This window comes from Nothobranchius furzeri, chromosome 14 (genome assembly GCF_043380555.1).
Source record: "Nothobranchius furzeri strain GRZ-AD chromosome 14, NfurGRZ-RIMD1, whole genome shotgun sequence".
NCBI classification, from domain to species: Eukaryota; Metazoa; Chordata; class Actinopteri; order Cyprinodontiformes; family Nothobranchiidae; genus Nothobranchius; species Nothobranchius furzeri.
In genome coordinates, this window is record NC_091754.1 from 49,407,718 (window position 1) to 49,423,870 (window position 16,153).

At 46.9% G+C, this 16,153-nt stretch overlaps 1 protein-coding gene across 3 annotated transcripts in view; it reads right to left on the reverse strand.

Annotated features, from left to right (window-relative positions):
* Window positions 1-1,063: 1,063 nt before the first annotated feature.
* The window catches only part of nrp2a (neuropilin 2a), a 92,152-nt gene continuing 77,062 nt past the window's right edge, over window positions 1,064-16,153 (reverse strand). For 2 of the 3 annotated variants that reach the window (XM_070544179.1, XM_070544178.1), the window contains exons 12-18: window positions 12,913-12,993; window positions 12,727-12,828; window positions 7,666-7,931; window positions 7,441-7,537; window positions 6,297-6,329; window positions 2,177-2,239; window positions 1,064-1,591 (exon numbers count right to left, since the gene is read on the reverse strand). In XM_070544179.1, the coding sequence (XP_070400280.1) occupies window positions 1,287-1,591; window positions 2,177-2,239; window positions 6,297-6,329; window positions 7,441-7,537; window positions 7,666-7,931; window positions 12,727-12,828; window positions 12,913-12,993 (947 nt within the window). In that variant the 3' untranslated portion in view covers window positions 1,064-1,286. Of the gene's footprint in view, window positions 1,592-2,176; window positions 2,240-4,396; window positions 4,883-6,296; window positions 6,330-7,440; window positions 7,538-7,665; window positions 7,932-12,726; window positions 12,829-12,912; window positions 12,994-16,153 lie in introns of those variants that run through there. The other variant, XM_070544180.1, reaches the window with a different exon arrangement.

Genomic DNA, 16,153 nt, shown 5'->3' on the forward strand with positions numbered 1-16,153 from the left:
ATTTAGAAACCAGAGGGTCGTGGCTAGCTAGCGTGTGAGTGCTCTGGCATTGAGATGATCCAGAAACGTTCTGTATGTACAAGTGAAGTGTTTGGATATTTGTTTCCTCTGGCTCTCCTCCTCACGGCTTACGAGTCCGTTCAGAACATGCAACACCCTCTCTGACTGGTTCAAAACCGTATTTCTTTTTTTTAACAAAAAGTACAAAAAAAATTAACAAAACAAAAATGAATAAGATTCCCTTGCTGTGCGAGAAGATTCCCAAAGTAGGCCACTGTTAGCCGAGAAGTTGAGGTGTGTGTGTGGTGAGGATGAGGGTAGGTCCTTTCAATCATGGCTTCTGAGGTCCACGTGTAACATAAATATGTCCCGCTGATCCTTTTCCCACCAACAGTTCACTTTTAAGGCTCGTTGTGCGTCTGGGCGCACAGCAGTCTGAGGAGGATTTTGTGGTTCTGATCCAATAGTGAGAGCATCATCCCCATGAGAGACAGACAGAGGACTTCAGTCTCACTCCTCCTCTCCTTTTATCAGTCTCTTCTCTAACAGCAATCCATAGGATGCACCGTCCAAAGCTCCTTTTTACCATTTACCGCAATGTAAACACGACCTTCTCAATAACAGGAAACAGCAGCTAAATCTAACAAGAACGTCTTTCTGACGTTAGAACGTATAAAAATGCCCCCCTCCCACCTCTACACACACGTATGTATACTTTATCCACCTCTTTCTTCCCCAAACTTATCTTCCACTACGGACGGCCACAGCGCAGAAAGAAAACATCAAACAGAAAGAGACTGAGCAGAAACTCAAGAGACTCTGAGGACTAAAAATACCACCGACTGTCGGGAACTCGGGGGATAACTGAGGCAGAGTCTACAACGGAACAAAAGGGGCCAAACAAAGGAGCTAAGATCTAGGCCACTGTGTTCACATGTGATCAAAAATACGTGTTCCTAACCTACCACCCTTTCAACACTATGTGCTTGGCTCTGCGTAGGTCTGTGGAGATTACAGCATCCAGTTTCAAAACTAGACAAATCTACGATGCATTTATAAACACTTTTCTTTTGGTGACTTGATATGTGTTGATGTTTCGTTTATTTTTGAGGCCCATCATCCGTGCAGCAGAGCAGTCCTTAGAGGTAACCCCAGAAAGATCGTGGACGGTGCCACGTTCTCTGATCCGCACCACCGAGGAAGTCAGCTGACGCTAAAGTGAAGTGGCGAGAAGAAAAACAAACAAAGCAAAGAACGAAGGGAACAGTGCGACACAAAGCGCCCCCTCACGCCTCGGTGCAGCAGCGCTGCTGGTTGAGTTTGACTTTGTGCTTGAGGCCGTCGTACAGTTCGAAGTTGTAGTTCTCTAGCGTGGTGGAGGAGCGCGACGACAGGCCGCTGTAGGAGCACGTGCAGTACAGCAGGAGGCCCGCGCAGACCGCGCCCAACAAGACGCCCAGGGAGCTCATGACAATGATGGTGACCAGGATGGGGTCCAAGGTGTACAACCAGGAGTTGTCTTTCTCCGAGATGCTCGTCACAGGAGGGTCGGATGACGGGGACGGCGTGTTCCACTCAGGGAAGTGCAAACCTGAAACAAGCACGAGCATTTTAGACACCGTGGAAGGTTTCTTTAAGATCTTTGTTCCTAAGTGGCTTCCATCTCCCTCAGGCTCGATGAGCAAACAACTAAACACAATTTACAAACTGTTATGCTAGCTTTCACTTTGCTTAACTACTGAGTGATTCTTGATGGATTTGACCCCCAGATGTACCAGAAGTCCTAAAACTATAGAGATTAGAGTCACTGAGCTCTTGTTAAGCTGTTTCTGGGTCTGTCTACAACGCAACGACAGAGCTTGGTCATAGGGGTGGAATCTATGGTTGCCTTTGAAACCATCTCCGGATGCAATTGGACAACGCCAGGACCAATCAGAGCAACAAACACAAACATAGATGTGATGGACCCGGGCTAAACTTAACCGTGAACCTGCTAAGGCTACGACGGCGTGTGGATAGACAGTCCTGCAGAGCTAAATCTTTTACTACTTCTACGGTCTAGCTTGATTTCCAGGCTAGAGAACTGAGGCTTCTCAGGAATTTATACCTTTTCCATACAAACGCAGCTCCGACTGTCCTTTACGTGTTGGTTAACAAATGATCAACGGTGCCTTACCTATGCCTTGTGGGTCTCTGCCACTGAAAAGACGCCCATCTCCAACTTCATTGTGTCTGATACCTGTTGAGCAGAAACACAGGATACACTGACCTTTAACAGGAAGCTAGTTTACACAGAAACATTAAAAACAGCAATAAAACATGATGTCTAATCTCGACCCGTATTTACATATCAGTCAAGCTGCAGCATGTTTACAAGCATCCGTCAGAATTACAAATTATTCTGGGAAAAGCAGCGTTTGTTTGCTTGTTTCTTTGTCTGCTTGCCACTTTACACAAAAATCCACGGATCAATGTGAAGAAACAGTTCATTTATGTTACAAAGCTGAATATCAGATCATGTTTGGGACAGTTTAACAGGATAATATCAATATTTTGACCTGCATGAGCTAATTTCCTATCAATTCCTGCACTTTTTGATGTCTTGACACACCCAACACACACACACACTTTATATTATATTAGAAAAATATGACTTTATTTATAGAGAAAGATCATTAAGATACATTTCTGTCAAACACACAATCATCACATAAGATAAGACTGCTCATTCTGTGTGAATGCAAAGGCAAAAAATAACAATACCACTTAAAAGTAACAGCAACATGCGTCTGCGGTGGAGTGGAGGCAGTAGATGTTCCGATTTTGATGAGTTATAATTAAATTAAAGATGGCTAAAGCTAGCCGTGGCTGCAGCTCAAAGGCTCTAGCATACTTCGTGTCTTTGTGTGTGTTTGCTGCTCTTGGCAGGCGTTCAGCAGGAGGAGTAGCTGCTTGGCAAAGCACCCGTCTAGATCTGGAGGTCTTTGATGGCCGATGGCATTATTAATACCGTTTCCAGGGCAACGGAAGTTGGCAGCAAACTGGGCGGTGGAGGTGCAGCAGATGGAGGGGAGAAAAGTGCTTACCGCAGCCTTAATAAATGCTATCTGTCCATTAACTAATTACAACTATTAGAAGCTCGGTGTGTAATGGTGTGGAGATGGATCGAGCAAGGTGCCCCCCCCCCCCCCCCCCAAGTTGATTTAAAAGCATAAAGTGAGAGTGTGCCAAAAAATTGAAAGGCTTTTGTTAATTTTTGTGGTTGTGTCAACAAACTCAGGTGTGTTCTGCTGAGCTGTGGCTGCAGAAGGTAGAGAAACACCTTGATTTCATTCTAACCAGCGGTGCAGCCCAGCTTGTATGCATGTTGGCCAACCGTATGGGTGCCAGCGGGGTTTGTCCGCAGTTTCCGTGGTTGCCTCACAGGAATTTCCACACATAAGTTTCAACAAACCCATGGACGAGTCAAACTATCTGTGTCCCTATGAAAACCCACGTAGGACCCGTTAGCATCTATGTGGGAAAACCCTGGTGGGACCACCACAGAACCCACTAACCCTATACGGGTTGTACTTATGTATCCATACAGGACCCGCCTATGCACGCTAGCTGGGAGGCGCCAACTTGTGAGAATTTGGTGTAATTTTGTAATAAATTCGCTTTTGCTGCAAAATTTTAGTAAGAAAGAAAAAAGTGCATTAGCTTCCTCCTGGTTTTCATTACATGTAGAATCCCCGTCTGAAGGGTACACACACACACACACACACACACACACACACACACACACACACACACACACACACACACACACACGCGGCTTCCAGCTGGTCCAGCAGCATTGTGGGATTTGTAGGAGCATAAATCAGGGACGGAGTGGCGAATGGCAGACAGCTGTGTCTATTTACAACCCTAAAAACAACAAGCACACATCGGCGCTGAAAACATGACAAGGCTCGGCTCGGCTTTCATCTGGGCATCTCGGAGACAAGGGGAACAACTGGAGTGGGTGGTGTGGAACAATGTGCTTTATTGCACCCAGAGTGTCAAGATGAAACACTAAGCAGCGAAGATGGCAGCATCCGTCGCCGTGCGTCAGGACAGGAGGAGCCGCTCCATCAAAACAAGCCGGGAATCGCGGCTTTGAGTGTTATTTTTTTAAATGTGCACCTGCTGTCTGAGAAAAGGACAATTGTTGCAACACCCTCTACGCCGGCACTACTCTCCTCTCTGTGTTGTTGTTAGAGACACCAACAGTTTGTCCTCTGGTGTCTCCGGGGTCTTGTTCTAGCCTGGTGGTTTGGCAGCTCCTGGTGCTTCCCTTCCACCGCCCAACCCACACTTGTCTCTGTGTCCGTGTGCGTTCGTGCTGCGGTCCCTCCAGGAGGACCGCCGCGGCTACGAGGAGCCAGACGGCGCTCAGTGGCCCAAGTGGAGCGGTTCAGACTCTGCTTTCATCAGGATCAGCACGGTGGGAAAATGTTCAGAGTAAACTCAGAAAAAAAAAAAGGAAAAACAAGCCAAGCTTTATCCGTTAGAGGCTGCAGAGGGTCATCGTCGTCGCAGCTGTAAACTCAAGTAGCTACATCCACATCAGCGCTACGGCTTCAGCAGAGGGTGCGGTGTCGGTCCCGGCTGTCCAGCCTCACGGTCAGGACTGGCTCCACCCCCGGGGTAGCCATACTGGTGGACCAGTTAGAGTACTGGAAGCACTGTGAGGAGCTGTGATAGGCCACGGACAGCTGGCTCTTCTTGGTGGCCAGGTGTTGTCGACAGCAACAGAGAGCCCTGACCAAGATGGCCACAGCCAGGAGAAGGAGGGCGCCTCCGGCGGCCATAATGTAATACCAGTGGATGGACAAGGGAGGCACAGGAACGCCTCCCCCTGGTGGAGAGACACAAAGTGATTGGCCAAGGGGAAAACAGACTGGAGAGTTTACTTTCTGAATCCATTTCTTTTATTTTTGAGGCGTTTTAACGAACCGACAGCAGGCGTGCACCTCGTACGAGCATGCACAAACATGCCATTTGCAAAAAAAAAACACAGAGAAATCAAAAAAATCTCCAAAACAATGAAAAAAATAAAGAAATAAAAGGCATCCATGTCTGTTGTGTGGCCTGGGTTGCAGTTGGAGGAGACGTTTTCACACCAAGATCACTGAGAGATTTTAGCTGATCCAATGACGTCACTTGGTGTGAAACCAAAACTATTAGATATACAAGCAAACACATGAAATTAGGAAGCTTCTTCTTCCTGTTTCACCCCTCCCCAGCAGCCATGCAGGAACCAGGAACGATCCCGGGCTGAACGCTGGCCTCAGATCTGTTATCTAGCTGGCTCCAGTTGTCCTCAAACCGTAACTTATCCTTATTTCTCCTTCAGCCTCCGGGCCAATCCTCTCCTCCTCCAGCCAAGAACCGTCTCCTAGGAGACTACCTCCACAGATCCTCTATCCTGGCGCGACCCCTCCCCTACTTAAATTCCCGGTAACAACTCTGCTTCCAAAAAGCTTCGACTCCAGTCAGCTGAACTCAAACCCAGACGAGATCTAACGCCAGAAGCCACGTCTGAAACATCACACACCGAACCAGGGACAGCGGAGCAGAGCTCAATACTTCCTGATTTTTGAACCGTGTCACATAATTACAGAGTGAAATGGTGCGTGATCCCGCTACTTCACACTGCACACACTCATTAGACGGAGTCGAGTTCGGGAGAGGATACTCACACACACACACACACACACACACACACACTTGGCTCGACGCTGCTCAGTCAGTGTCTGATTGCTTTTCACCGGGGATGGCGGTCGTGCGCGCTGATATTAACTCTGTGTGTGTTGAAGGGAAAGAGGAGCTGGAAGCTACACACGCATCATAATAAAAACCACAACGCTGGGACCTTATCGGGGAGGCATTACGAGATGCCCAAACACTTGCATCGATCTCACGGACTCCCCCCAGGATGCTCTCGGAGTTTTTCATGAGGCAGACAGTTATTTAAATCCCTCCCGGCTGTGCCGGACAGCCTTGAACTGGGGGGAAAAAAAATGGAGCTTCTCTCAAACATCCATGAGGTGATTTAGAGTTTGGGGGATAAAACCGTTTGTCTCCACTAAAGCTTTAGCCCGCTTGCATTGTTTTAGTAGTTTAGTACCCGTTTGGTGGCGTCTACATGCTGCAGATGATCTCAGAAGAAGCAGCTTTATTAGTCTAATCAGCCTTTGCAGAATAAGAGACCCCGAGCTGGTGCATGACGAACAGGAAGCAAGACCAAACAGAAGGGAAGTGGGGCTCACCTGGACTTTCAGGAGAAAAGGCAGCGATGGGTTCTGAGATGGATTCAGGCAGCAGGAACAGAAAGACAGAAAAATAAACGTTAGATAACTTGAAATATGACGGGAAAAGTCAGACAAATGTCACAGAAATGTCAGAAGACTATCAAACCCCTCCTGAGGAAATTTAATTCCTGATATCTCACGTGAATTATGGCATTTGCCGAGACGCAATTTCTCATATTAAGAGAGTTTGGATGTGCGTGCTCGTAAAGTTCAGACGAGGTGTTTGCTGGTGAAACTGGAGCAGGCTTCGGGGGTTCTGGCTAGAGCGGGGCAGAACCTCGCTGGAATGCAAACACAGAAAACTCAGAATATGGCGGGAGTGTGTGAAGGAGGGCGGCTGAAAGAGAAAGAGACCAACTAGGGAACCGGAGCCTTTTGGCGAGAACACAAACACGCTGTGGAAAAACTCGCCTGTGTGTTTCGTGATAAGAAGCATTCCCAGCATGCCCTGGGAGAGGTGGAGGAGGACACGGATGGGAGGAAATAGGTGATGGTGACACACGTGAAAACGTTCTTAAACGCTCAACAGTCAGGTGAAGACAGAGGAAAAGCGCCTCCGTGGTTCCTGTCGGAGCGAACTGGACCTCAGTCTGGACTGATGCGGGCGGTTTGTTGGCCGTAAACCTGGAGCTCGGGCTCTGATCTGTTTAAGACCCTCTCCGAAGCCCCTGCTCGGGCCTGATTAGCGGGCTACGCCGGAGCTCGACTCACACCAGTCTCCCCAAAGCTTGCTTGGGAAACAGCCTCTCTAGTAATTCCCTTTGACGGCTCAGGAAAAGCTCTGTTTACAAATACGACACAGGAGTGAAACGGGGAGGATGAGGAGGAGAGGAATCTAATGAAACATAGATTAGCGATGCTGGGACCCACGGGGCATTTATGGCCTAGTTTTCCTATTCAGCTTCTCTTCCTTCCTTTATTTTGTGCTGAGGAGTAAACGCTGTCCCACCCTCCTTTCATCTCTGCATTCGGCGGACTCGTCGGTGGAAAATCAGCCTGGAAACGGGCAGGATTCAAGTACCCTAAGGCTGGGCTTGAGCACAGTTCCATCCCTAGTTTTCCCCATATGCATTGTTGCTGGTGAAGAAAGTGTCTGACTTACGTGTGCACTCTTTCAGAGGAGAGCTGGCGCTCATGCGGATGTTGTTGATCCAGATGTGTCCCGCGGTGCCGTGGACAAAGAATCCCTCCATCACCACCTAACATAGCGAGTGAAGGCGGAGGCGGAGGGGGGGTGGGGGTGGAAGAAAAAAATAAAAGGTGAAAGGTTTTTCTCAGGTTTGCTCATTTTTCTGTTAATAATTGAGATGCGTGGCGATATTAGTACCTGAAAGTCTTTAGGGGAGCGAGGCAGGATGGTGCGTCCCTCATTCCAAACGATGCTCTGCTCGTCTTTCAGTGCCCACAGGACGGTTTCATCGTTTTCATCGTCTCGCAGCAGGACCCTCAGGTGGCCCTGGGCGTCTCCCCACAGCTGGTAGGAGAAGAGGAGGCAGAGAGGTCCGCTGTCGGCGGCTATCACGGGGCTCACGAGGCGAGCTCGCTGCATCTCCGTCTTCAGGCTTGCATCCAGGGACAGGTAGCTGTTCGTCTCTGGAAGGACACGAGAGAAAACGTGGTTCTTCAAAAATAAACTGGAAGCTCAGGTGTTTTATTTACATTTTAGGCTATGGTTGTGTTGCAAAAAGGATTTGCATTGGTCGTAGCTAGCTTAGTATAAGCTAGCTGTAGCACTTCCTTTGATGTCTCTAGTACTTCTAGCACTAGAAAAATGCAGATATTCTTGTACGAAATACTCCAGGCTGCACAGGAAGTGCTACAGCTAGCTGTCATAGAAGCTGCTAGCTGTGATGTCTGATGTACTTCCTGCAGGAATTTCAGCAGAAACATGATATTTCTGCAAGAAGCACCATGGCAGGGGTGCCCAGTCCTGGTCCTGGAGGGCCGGTATCCAGCATGTTTTAGTTTTAACTACTTCAACACACCTGATCTCAATCAGCAGGTCATTAACAGGCTTCTGCAGAGCCTGATGAGGTGCTGCACAGGTGATTCCACCAGTTAATCAAGTGTGTTGGAGCAGAAAAACACAACCTGCTGGATACCGGCCCTCTAGGACCAGGATTGGGCACCCCTGCACTATGGGATGCACATGAATAGCTAAAGCTAGCTTTTGCAGGAGCTAGCTGTAGCATCTTCTGTAAAGCTGGGAGAAACATTACATTTCTGCTAAAACTACCTGGTTAATGTGCAACTACAGTTACATTTTTGGAACTAGAGATGTTTTAGGATGACAAAAAGTTATTTAGTTCAACTATTTTATTTAATTAATCTCTATTTCTCTATACTGAGGCTGTTGAAAGTGTTTTCAACAAAATATAATAGTTTTTCATTCTAAACCTTCCACAGAACCCAACTTTAAAACATCCAACTTAATGGATTTTCATTTAAACCTAAAAAGAAAATAGTAAATTAATGTTGAATAAATGGGCTGTGCAGTGGCGCAGTGGTTAGAGCTGTTGCCTTGCAGTGAGAAGGTCCTGGGTTCGATTCCAGGCCTGGGATCTTTCTGCATTGAGTTTGCATGTTCTCCCTGTGCATGTGTGGGTTCTTAGGTGCGTGTGTGTGTGTGTGCATGATTGCTTGTCCTGTATGTCTCTGTGTTGCCCTGTGATGGACTGGCTCTCTGTCTAGGGTGTACCCCCCCCCCCCCCCCCCCCCCCCCGCCGCAACCCTGCGTGGACAAAGCGGGTTCAGAAGATGGATGGATGTTGAATAAATCCCATTGGAACAGAATTTAGTAGATGGAATGTGTGTGTGTGTGTGTGTGTGTGTGTGTGTGTGTGTGTGTGTGTGTGTGTGTGGGTGTGTGTGTGTGTTCAGGCCCATATTTATCACTAATAATCACGACCATTCACACATAAATCCAGACATATCCACTTACAGTGTTTTCACACAGTGAGACATTTCCAACACGACTTTCCAGACAATAAGACACTAATCACCAGCCACTAACATGAACAGGATCCCTGCTGCACAATGGCTACGCTGAACAATGGGGACATGACAAATCTAAACACTGAAGAATGGGTCCGGGGAAAGCCTTCTCCGTACGGAACGCTACCAGAACTCCTGCCGGGCCCCTCAGGGCTCGTTTCTCATCATTCCCCTTCCAGGTAAGCGATACAAAAGGCCCGGCACTTCATTTATGTACACAGGAGGACGTTTAGTTTTGAGAACTGGACACAGATTCTATTGTGAAGCTGTGTGTGTGTGTGTGTGTGTGTGTGTGTGTTCTTGTACTTACAACCCACTGAGGACCATCATGAGGTTTTAACCAACAGGGTGGGGACATTTTTGTGGTTGGTTTTAGAGGTATGGTGTGTTAGTTAAGGTTAGGGTATGGGTTAGGCCTAATACAGTCACTAAAATGAATGGAAGTCAATGGAAGGTCCTCACTAAGATAGAAAGACAGGTGTATGTGTGTGTGTGTGTGTGTGTGCGTGCATGTGTGCGTGTGTGTGTCAGAGAAACAAGAACTGGATGTGTGAGAGCATTTCTTAAGTGGGCCCTGTGGGAAAATGTCCGGCATCAACAATCTGCACATTAAACCGCCCTCTTTATCATAAACAACTGTGTGTGTGTGTGTGTGTGTGCGTGCATAGCATCCGCTCTGGGGGTTTGGAATAAATCTGGAGCATAAAATTGTATTACAGAATCTCTCTGAATGTTCACACTCAGGTTATTGAGTGACTCGGCTAATTTGGACTTTCTGCTCTGTGTGTGTGTGTGTGTGTGTGTGTGTGTGTGTGTGTGTGTGTGTGTGTGTGATTTTGATCAGATCACACGAGTCGTTTCCAGAGGGACAAATGTGTCTGGAGCTTGACAGGCTCCTTCTGCCCACCATACGGCCCGAGCTGCCTGGCTGTGACACTTCAGACGGTGCAACTCTGACAGGATCTCCCTCGGCCCTTCACACCACTGGACTGAACGTGTGTGTGTGTGTGTGTGTGTGAGTATCATTCATGCATCATTTTCTAGGAACTCAAAAACAACATTCTGTCCCCTCACCTATGCTTTGCAGTACATGGTGGCTAATTCTGCCAGGGCTCCTTATTTTGAGGTCAAAAGGTGACCGGGGTCATGAGGGAAAGAGAACCTCCACAGAGGATTAGGGAGAGATTTGATAGCTGGAGGGAATAATGACCTTTGACACCAGCTTGGAAAATCAAAGGCCAGTGTGGCGACCTGAATGCTCCGTGCATAAAGGAGGCACTGGCCGATCCATACGGCCCCTCCTGATGGAAGCAGCCTCTTAAAGCCGCAGAAGCTCGTTTGGCTACAAGATCTAACGTCTAACGGAACAGATGTCCCAGCCGACATCAAAGAGTCAAGGTGCCTAATTCTCACCTACAAAAACTTAAAACAAATGCCAGAATTTTTATGAATACAGCGCTTTACGTCTGATTTTGCTTTTCTTAGTCTATTTAAGGTCAAAGGTCAGATGTTCTGCTAGAGAGCAGAATTCATCAGCTACAGCTGGTGGTCCTGAAGCAGCCCCGACCATCACACCACCACCACCATGCCTGACCCTTGCTATGATTTTTAAGCCTCTAGTTTCCTGCGTTTTGTCTTTACTCGGCTTATCTCTGTCCGATATTGAAATTTGTTCGCTGATCTGAAACAGATTTCTTTTCTCACATCTCTTCACTCTAAGCTGAACTTCCCGAGCCCAGCAAGAATCCTCCTCTGTGGCTTTTAACATGCCAAAAACCGCACTCTGATCCGTGGATATGTATACGGCAAGGAGAAGGAATAATTACTTCTGCAGGGAACATCTAAGTGGATGGAAGTCTACACAACATCATGTGCCAGAAGTAATGGAGGGCCAGGAGAGGACAATTGGGAATAATCGCCCTTCTTTGGAGTCTCCTGCTTGGCAATTAATTGGAGCTACTGGGTCCTAACCTCTTCCTGCTGGGACTTTCACACACAGTGTGTGCCGTCGCCACATATGAACGCGCGTGTGTGTGTGTATATATATAAAGTATACACAGCAGTGTCTTTTTCCCTCACTTCATTTTCATTGGGAAGCGCCCATCGAGCTGCCAGACAATACTACTGCTAAATTAGAAAGGTTTCAATTTAAGAAATTATTTCTGTCAAATTAAAAAACGAACCCGACGAAGTCGCAGAAGGAAACATGACTCCATTCAATCATGGAAAATGATGCGTTGTCTAGACCCAGTTGATAAACTTAATGCATTTGTGCTAATAATAAAGAATCTGCCTGCAGCTGATGCAGAAAACCATCAAACCCGTTCTGCGCTGGTTGGAGTCCGCGGGCGTCACCCAGCTAACCAGCCAAATTTACAAAATAAAAGCCCAAATAACAAAAAACCTGTTGTGATTAGTGGTTGGAATAAATCATGTGAGCAGGAGGAAGTGAGGATAATAAAGTAGATTGTGGGTTTGTTTCCATTTAAAATATTATGTCTGCTGTTGTTAAAAGTGAGCGTTTAGAGATCATTGATACACACGGCATTCGAATCCTTGTTTAACACGACTTCCTTCATTTCACAAGCCTTAAAACATCTAAATAATCTACAAAAACCTCATCGACTCAGTGTTTTCCTGATAAAATGCGTCGAGTCAGTGAGTCACAACATATGTGAAAACAGGTGGATTTGTGACAGATCCTATTCTTAGACGATATTCATCAGGAGGGGTGAAAAATGTCACTTAAATGTTTGGGTTCATGTGAAATGTAACAAATATAGAAAGTGTGTGTCCTCCAGCAAGAAATCTGCAGGAAGATGAACAAAAACATGTAATGAGAGGAATCCCCACGAAGGTGTGTGTGTGTGTGTGTGTGTGTGTGTGTGTGTGTGTGTGTGTGTGTGTGTGTGTGAGAGAGAGAGAGAGAGAGAGAGAGAGAGAGAGAGAGAGAGAGAGAGAGAGAGAGAGAGAGAGAGAGAGAGAGAGAGAGAGAGAGAGAGAGAGAGAGAGAGAGAGAGAGAGAGAGAGAGAGAGAGAGAGAGAGAGAGAGAGAGAGAGAGAGAGAGAGAGAGAGAGAGAGAGAGAGAGAGAGAGAGAGAGAGAGAGAGAGAGAGAGAGAGAGAGAAAAGTTTCCGGTTTTATCGAGTATTTAATTTTTTGATCATTTAAAAACGATTAAAAGTGCAAAAAAATGGACATTTCACATTTTATAGCATTCTAATTTAGAAGTGATTATAAACTCAATGAACTTTACTTTCACAATTATTAACTTTACATATTCAAAACAACATTTGTTGCTCTTTAGTCTGTTTACAGTCCAGTTAGATCCCAGGATTAAATAGTTCCTTGTGTTGACATATTTGTTTTAAACGCAGGTCAGAAGGAGGCTCACCGTGTCTGTGCATGGACCAGAGCAGCGGGGCGCTGGAGTCCAGCGTCCATCCACACAGGCTCTGGTCAAAGTCACACACGCCGTCAGGTGATGGGGAGGTGGCTATCACAGAACAGAGAGAGGTCAGTAAGAACTACAGCCACGTTCATCAACATAGAGCACACCACCAACACTTTTCTGTCTCACCGGTAGTCACGAGGGGGACGGCGGTGGTCTCTGCGTTCGGAGGCAGAGTTGGCGTAGCCGTGTCGGCCGGCGTGCTGATTTCTACGGAAACAAACAACACAGGTCAACAGATGGATTAATATTAAATCAAATCTGATGTTTTTAGGTAGATTTTCTCCATAACCATCCCGTATTCTGTTTATTCAAAAGAAAACAAACATTTAAATGCGGTATCAGCTTGTAAACACACCTCAGCTTTCTGTCTTGTGTGAATAACCTTCAACAACAAACCTACCACTAAACATGTCAAAAACAACTACAACAGGTTGATTTAAATAGATTGGTGAGAAAAACTAAATAACGTTCCAAGAATGTGCTAAAACTGAGGGTCTCCGCTCCAAACTGGATCCGTCTGAGGCCAGCAGACACAGAAAGCCCCTAAAACATCCCGAGAGGCCCGGTGTCATGTTGTGTCTGAAGGCTCAGGCGTCAGCATCTGTCTAAGACGCACACTGGCTAAAATGTGCAGACACACACTCGTTCATGCTAACACACACACACACACACACACACACACACACACACACACACACACACACGCACGCACGCGTCTGACGCTAAAGCTGATGGATGGATGCGTCTAACAAACTCCCCTCGACCTTGGATGGGATGATCGCACTCCGACACCAATCTATGGCTGTCAGCATGTTTCCAACACACACACACACACACACACACACACACACACACACACACACACACACACACACACACACACACACACACACACACACACACACACACACACACACACACACACACACACACACACACTGCTCTGCATGTGATTGCCTCCTTCACTTCATGTTAAAAAACAGAGAAAACCTAAAGTGGGATCCTCCGTAAACCTCAAATGAAAGTCCAGCGTTTGCACACACACACACATGTTGAGCAGGCTGCAGCTGGAATGTGTGTGTTATTAGGAGCAGATGGGTCAGCCTAGTGGGAGTTTACACAGAAGTTTGGGTCAAGTCTGCCCAGAACCTCTTATCTATCACGTGAACAAACGGGTGTCTCCTCCAGTATCTGTTCCTTAAAACCATTAGCTGCATATTTACATCGCTTTGGGTCGCTCTCTCCAAACTGGAAACACACTTTCCCTCTCTGACATTAAAGCACATTCTTTGGCGTATCATGTTCCCAACTCCTTTGTCAGCTTTCCCTGGCCGCGTCTCACTTAAAGCTGATCCAAACGACTGCTGCCTGGGCGGGTCTCATGTGAGACGAGTTGAAGAAGACGCACAAACATCTAAAATGAAACGGGACGGTTTGATTTATCCCACCCGTTAGAGCCACAACGCCTTCTTTTTCCTTATAACCACCATTTCAAGGCTGTGAGAAGCAATAAAGGCAACAACGTGATCTACAGCTGATTGGCTAAAAAGGGGAAATAAGCGGAACGCCACCCCAGCTGGAGAAATGGCACCAATGAAAGGATCAGCGGCAGCTGGCGACAGCTTCTGACATTAACCCCGCGTTAATGCCACGTCCTTTAAGCCAGTCATTTACTTCCTAATGAGACTCCTATCACTGTTGGGAAGGTGCGGCAAAGAAAGCAACCGCCCGTCGTCCTCCTTCCACCTCCAAGACTCTTCACTCCTGTTTGCTTTTTGTGCCACGATTCCTGTCTAACCTTTCCATTCCTCCAGTTCAATCCTGGGATGAGGCGTTAAAACGAACCACAAGTCCACACGTTACCTGGGCACCAGCTCACACACACACACGCACACACACACACATGTATGTTCCCTCCTGTGCGTAAAACTGAAAACACAAAAACACACACTCCGGTCCATTAAGATTCTCCCTGGCTCCGGAGAACACGGTGCTTTTAAAGGTCAGGCCCTGTCACGGTGTAAATGTGCTGACCTTTCTGGGGTGTGACAAGAGCGTCGGGGCCACTGACTCAAGCGTTCGTGTGGACGGACGGAGAGAGAGAGAGAGTGCGATAACGTCTGCAACCTGCCTACTTTGCCCCAAGCGCCGTGCTTGATGTGTGTGAGGGCTGTGTCAGAGCTTTGCAGAGGGTGTCCAGGTGCAACAGAGAGCCTAATAATGCAGGAGTCCCTCTGCAGCACTGTTGCCTTACATAATGTGTCAGCTGCTGCAGATGATGATGCAAGTCATCATCATCATGCACAGGATGAGACACTGTGCCTAGAGCTGGGCTCAGGGGAGCTGCTGGCACAGATAATACACAAGCATACATGCTCACTGATAGATACTTTTATAGGCTTATTTTGTCCCTGACACACACTTTTTTACACACACACACACGGAGCGATGGCGAGTGCCAGAAAGACACGGCTCCAAGAGGCTGGCTCAGCAATATGTCAGAGAACAGAGAAAAAAAAAATCTTCAATTATGTAGAAAGCTTTTCTGTAAATCTCTGGCTGGCAGTACCGGCGCAGTCACGCACTGATGAATGGATACAACACACGCACATCCCAGAATAGTAAGACATGGACGAGGAACCCGTACCAGAACCCCGCCTTCACCCTGGATTATCACCGCTGGATTATAGAGATTTGCTGGTCCTTTGTGTCCCCGCAAAATTGTGTCAACAAATTCCTGTCCTCACCATGTGAGTCTCACAAGCACACCTCCTAGAGAACAGAAGCTGGACGCCCACGGGACGGCGTGTCAGCAGTGAACCAACATCCCGACGGCTGGCAAATTAGTCCTGTTGTTGCAACATCACCTTTAAACACCTGAGTTCGCGAGAGTGTCCTAGTTTCATATTCAACCTTTAACGTCAATTTACATTATCGTCATATTAAAGGTACAATATGTAAGAATTCAACAGTGAAATAACCACAAAACTGTCTAATGGAAAACTACACTGAGACTGATTTCCTTCTCAGCTGGCTGGAGGGTTGTTAGTTGTTTTCCTTTCAAAATGGCCAAAGAGGGATTGTCTACAATCTGTGAGCCTGCAGAGTTGCGGAGTCAGAATTAGCTTTGTACTTTGACACCAGCAGGAAAAAACCTCCAGAGTTGTTTAAAGAACCTAACCAGGAATGGCCCAGAAGTTATTTCTTGTACTCCTAAGAAGCCACGGCATCTTTCTGTTTTACTCTACTATCGGGTAAAGAAGGTTAGAAGCTAACATTGAGCTAACAATGCTAACGGTGAATTAGAAAACATAGACACCTCAAAAAATAACTCAAGCAACCTTTTCTATAACCAACAACTGGATAT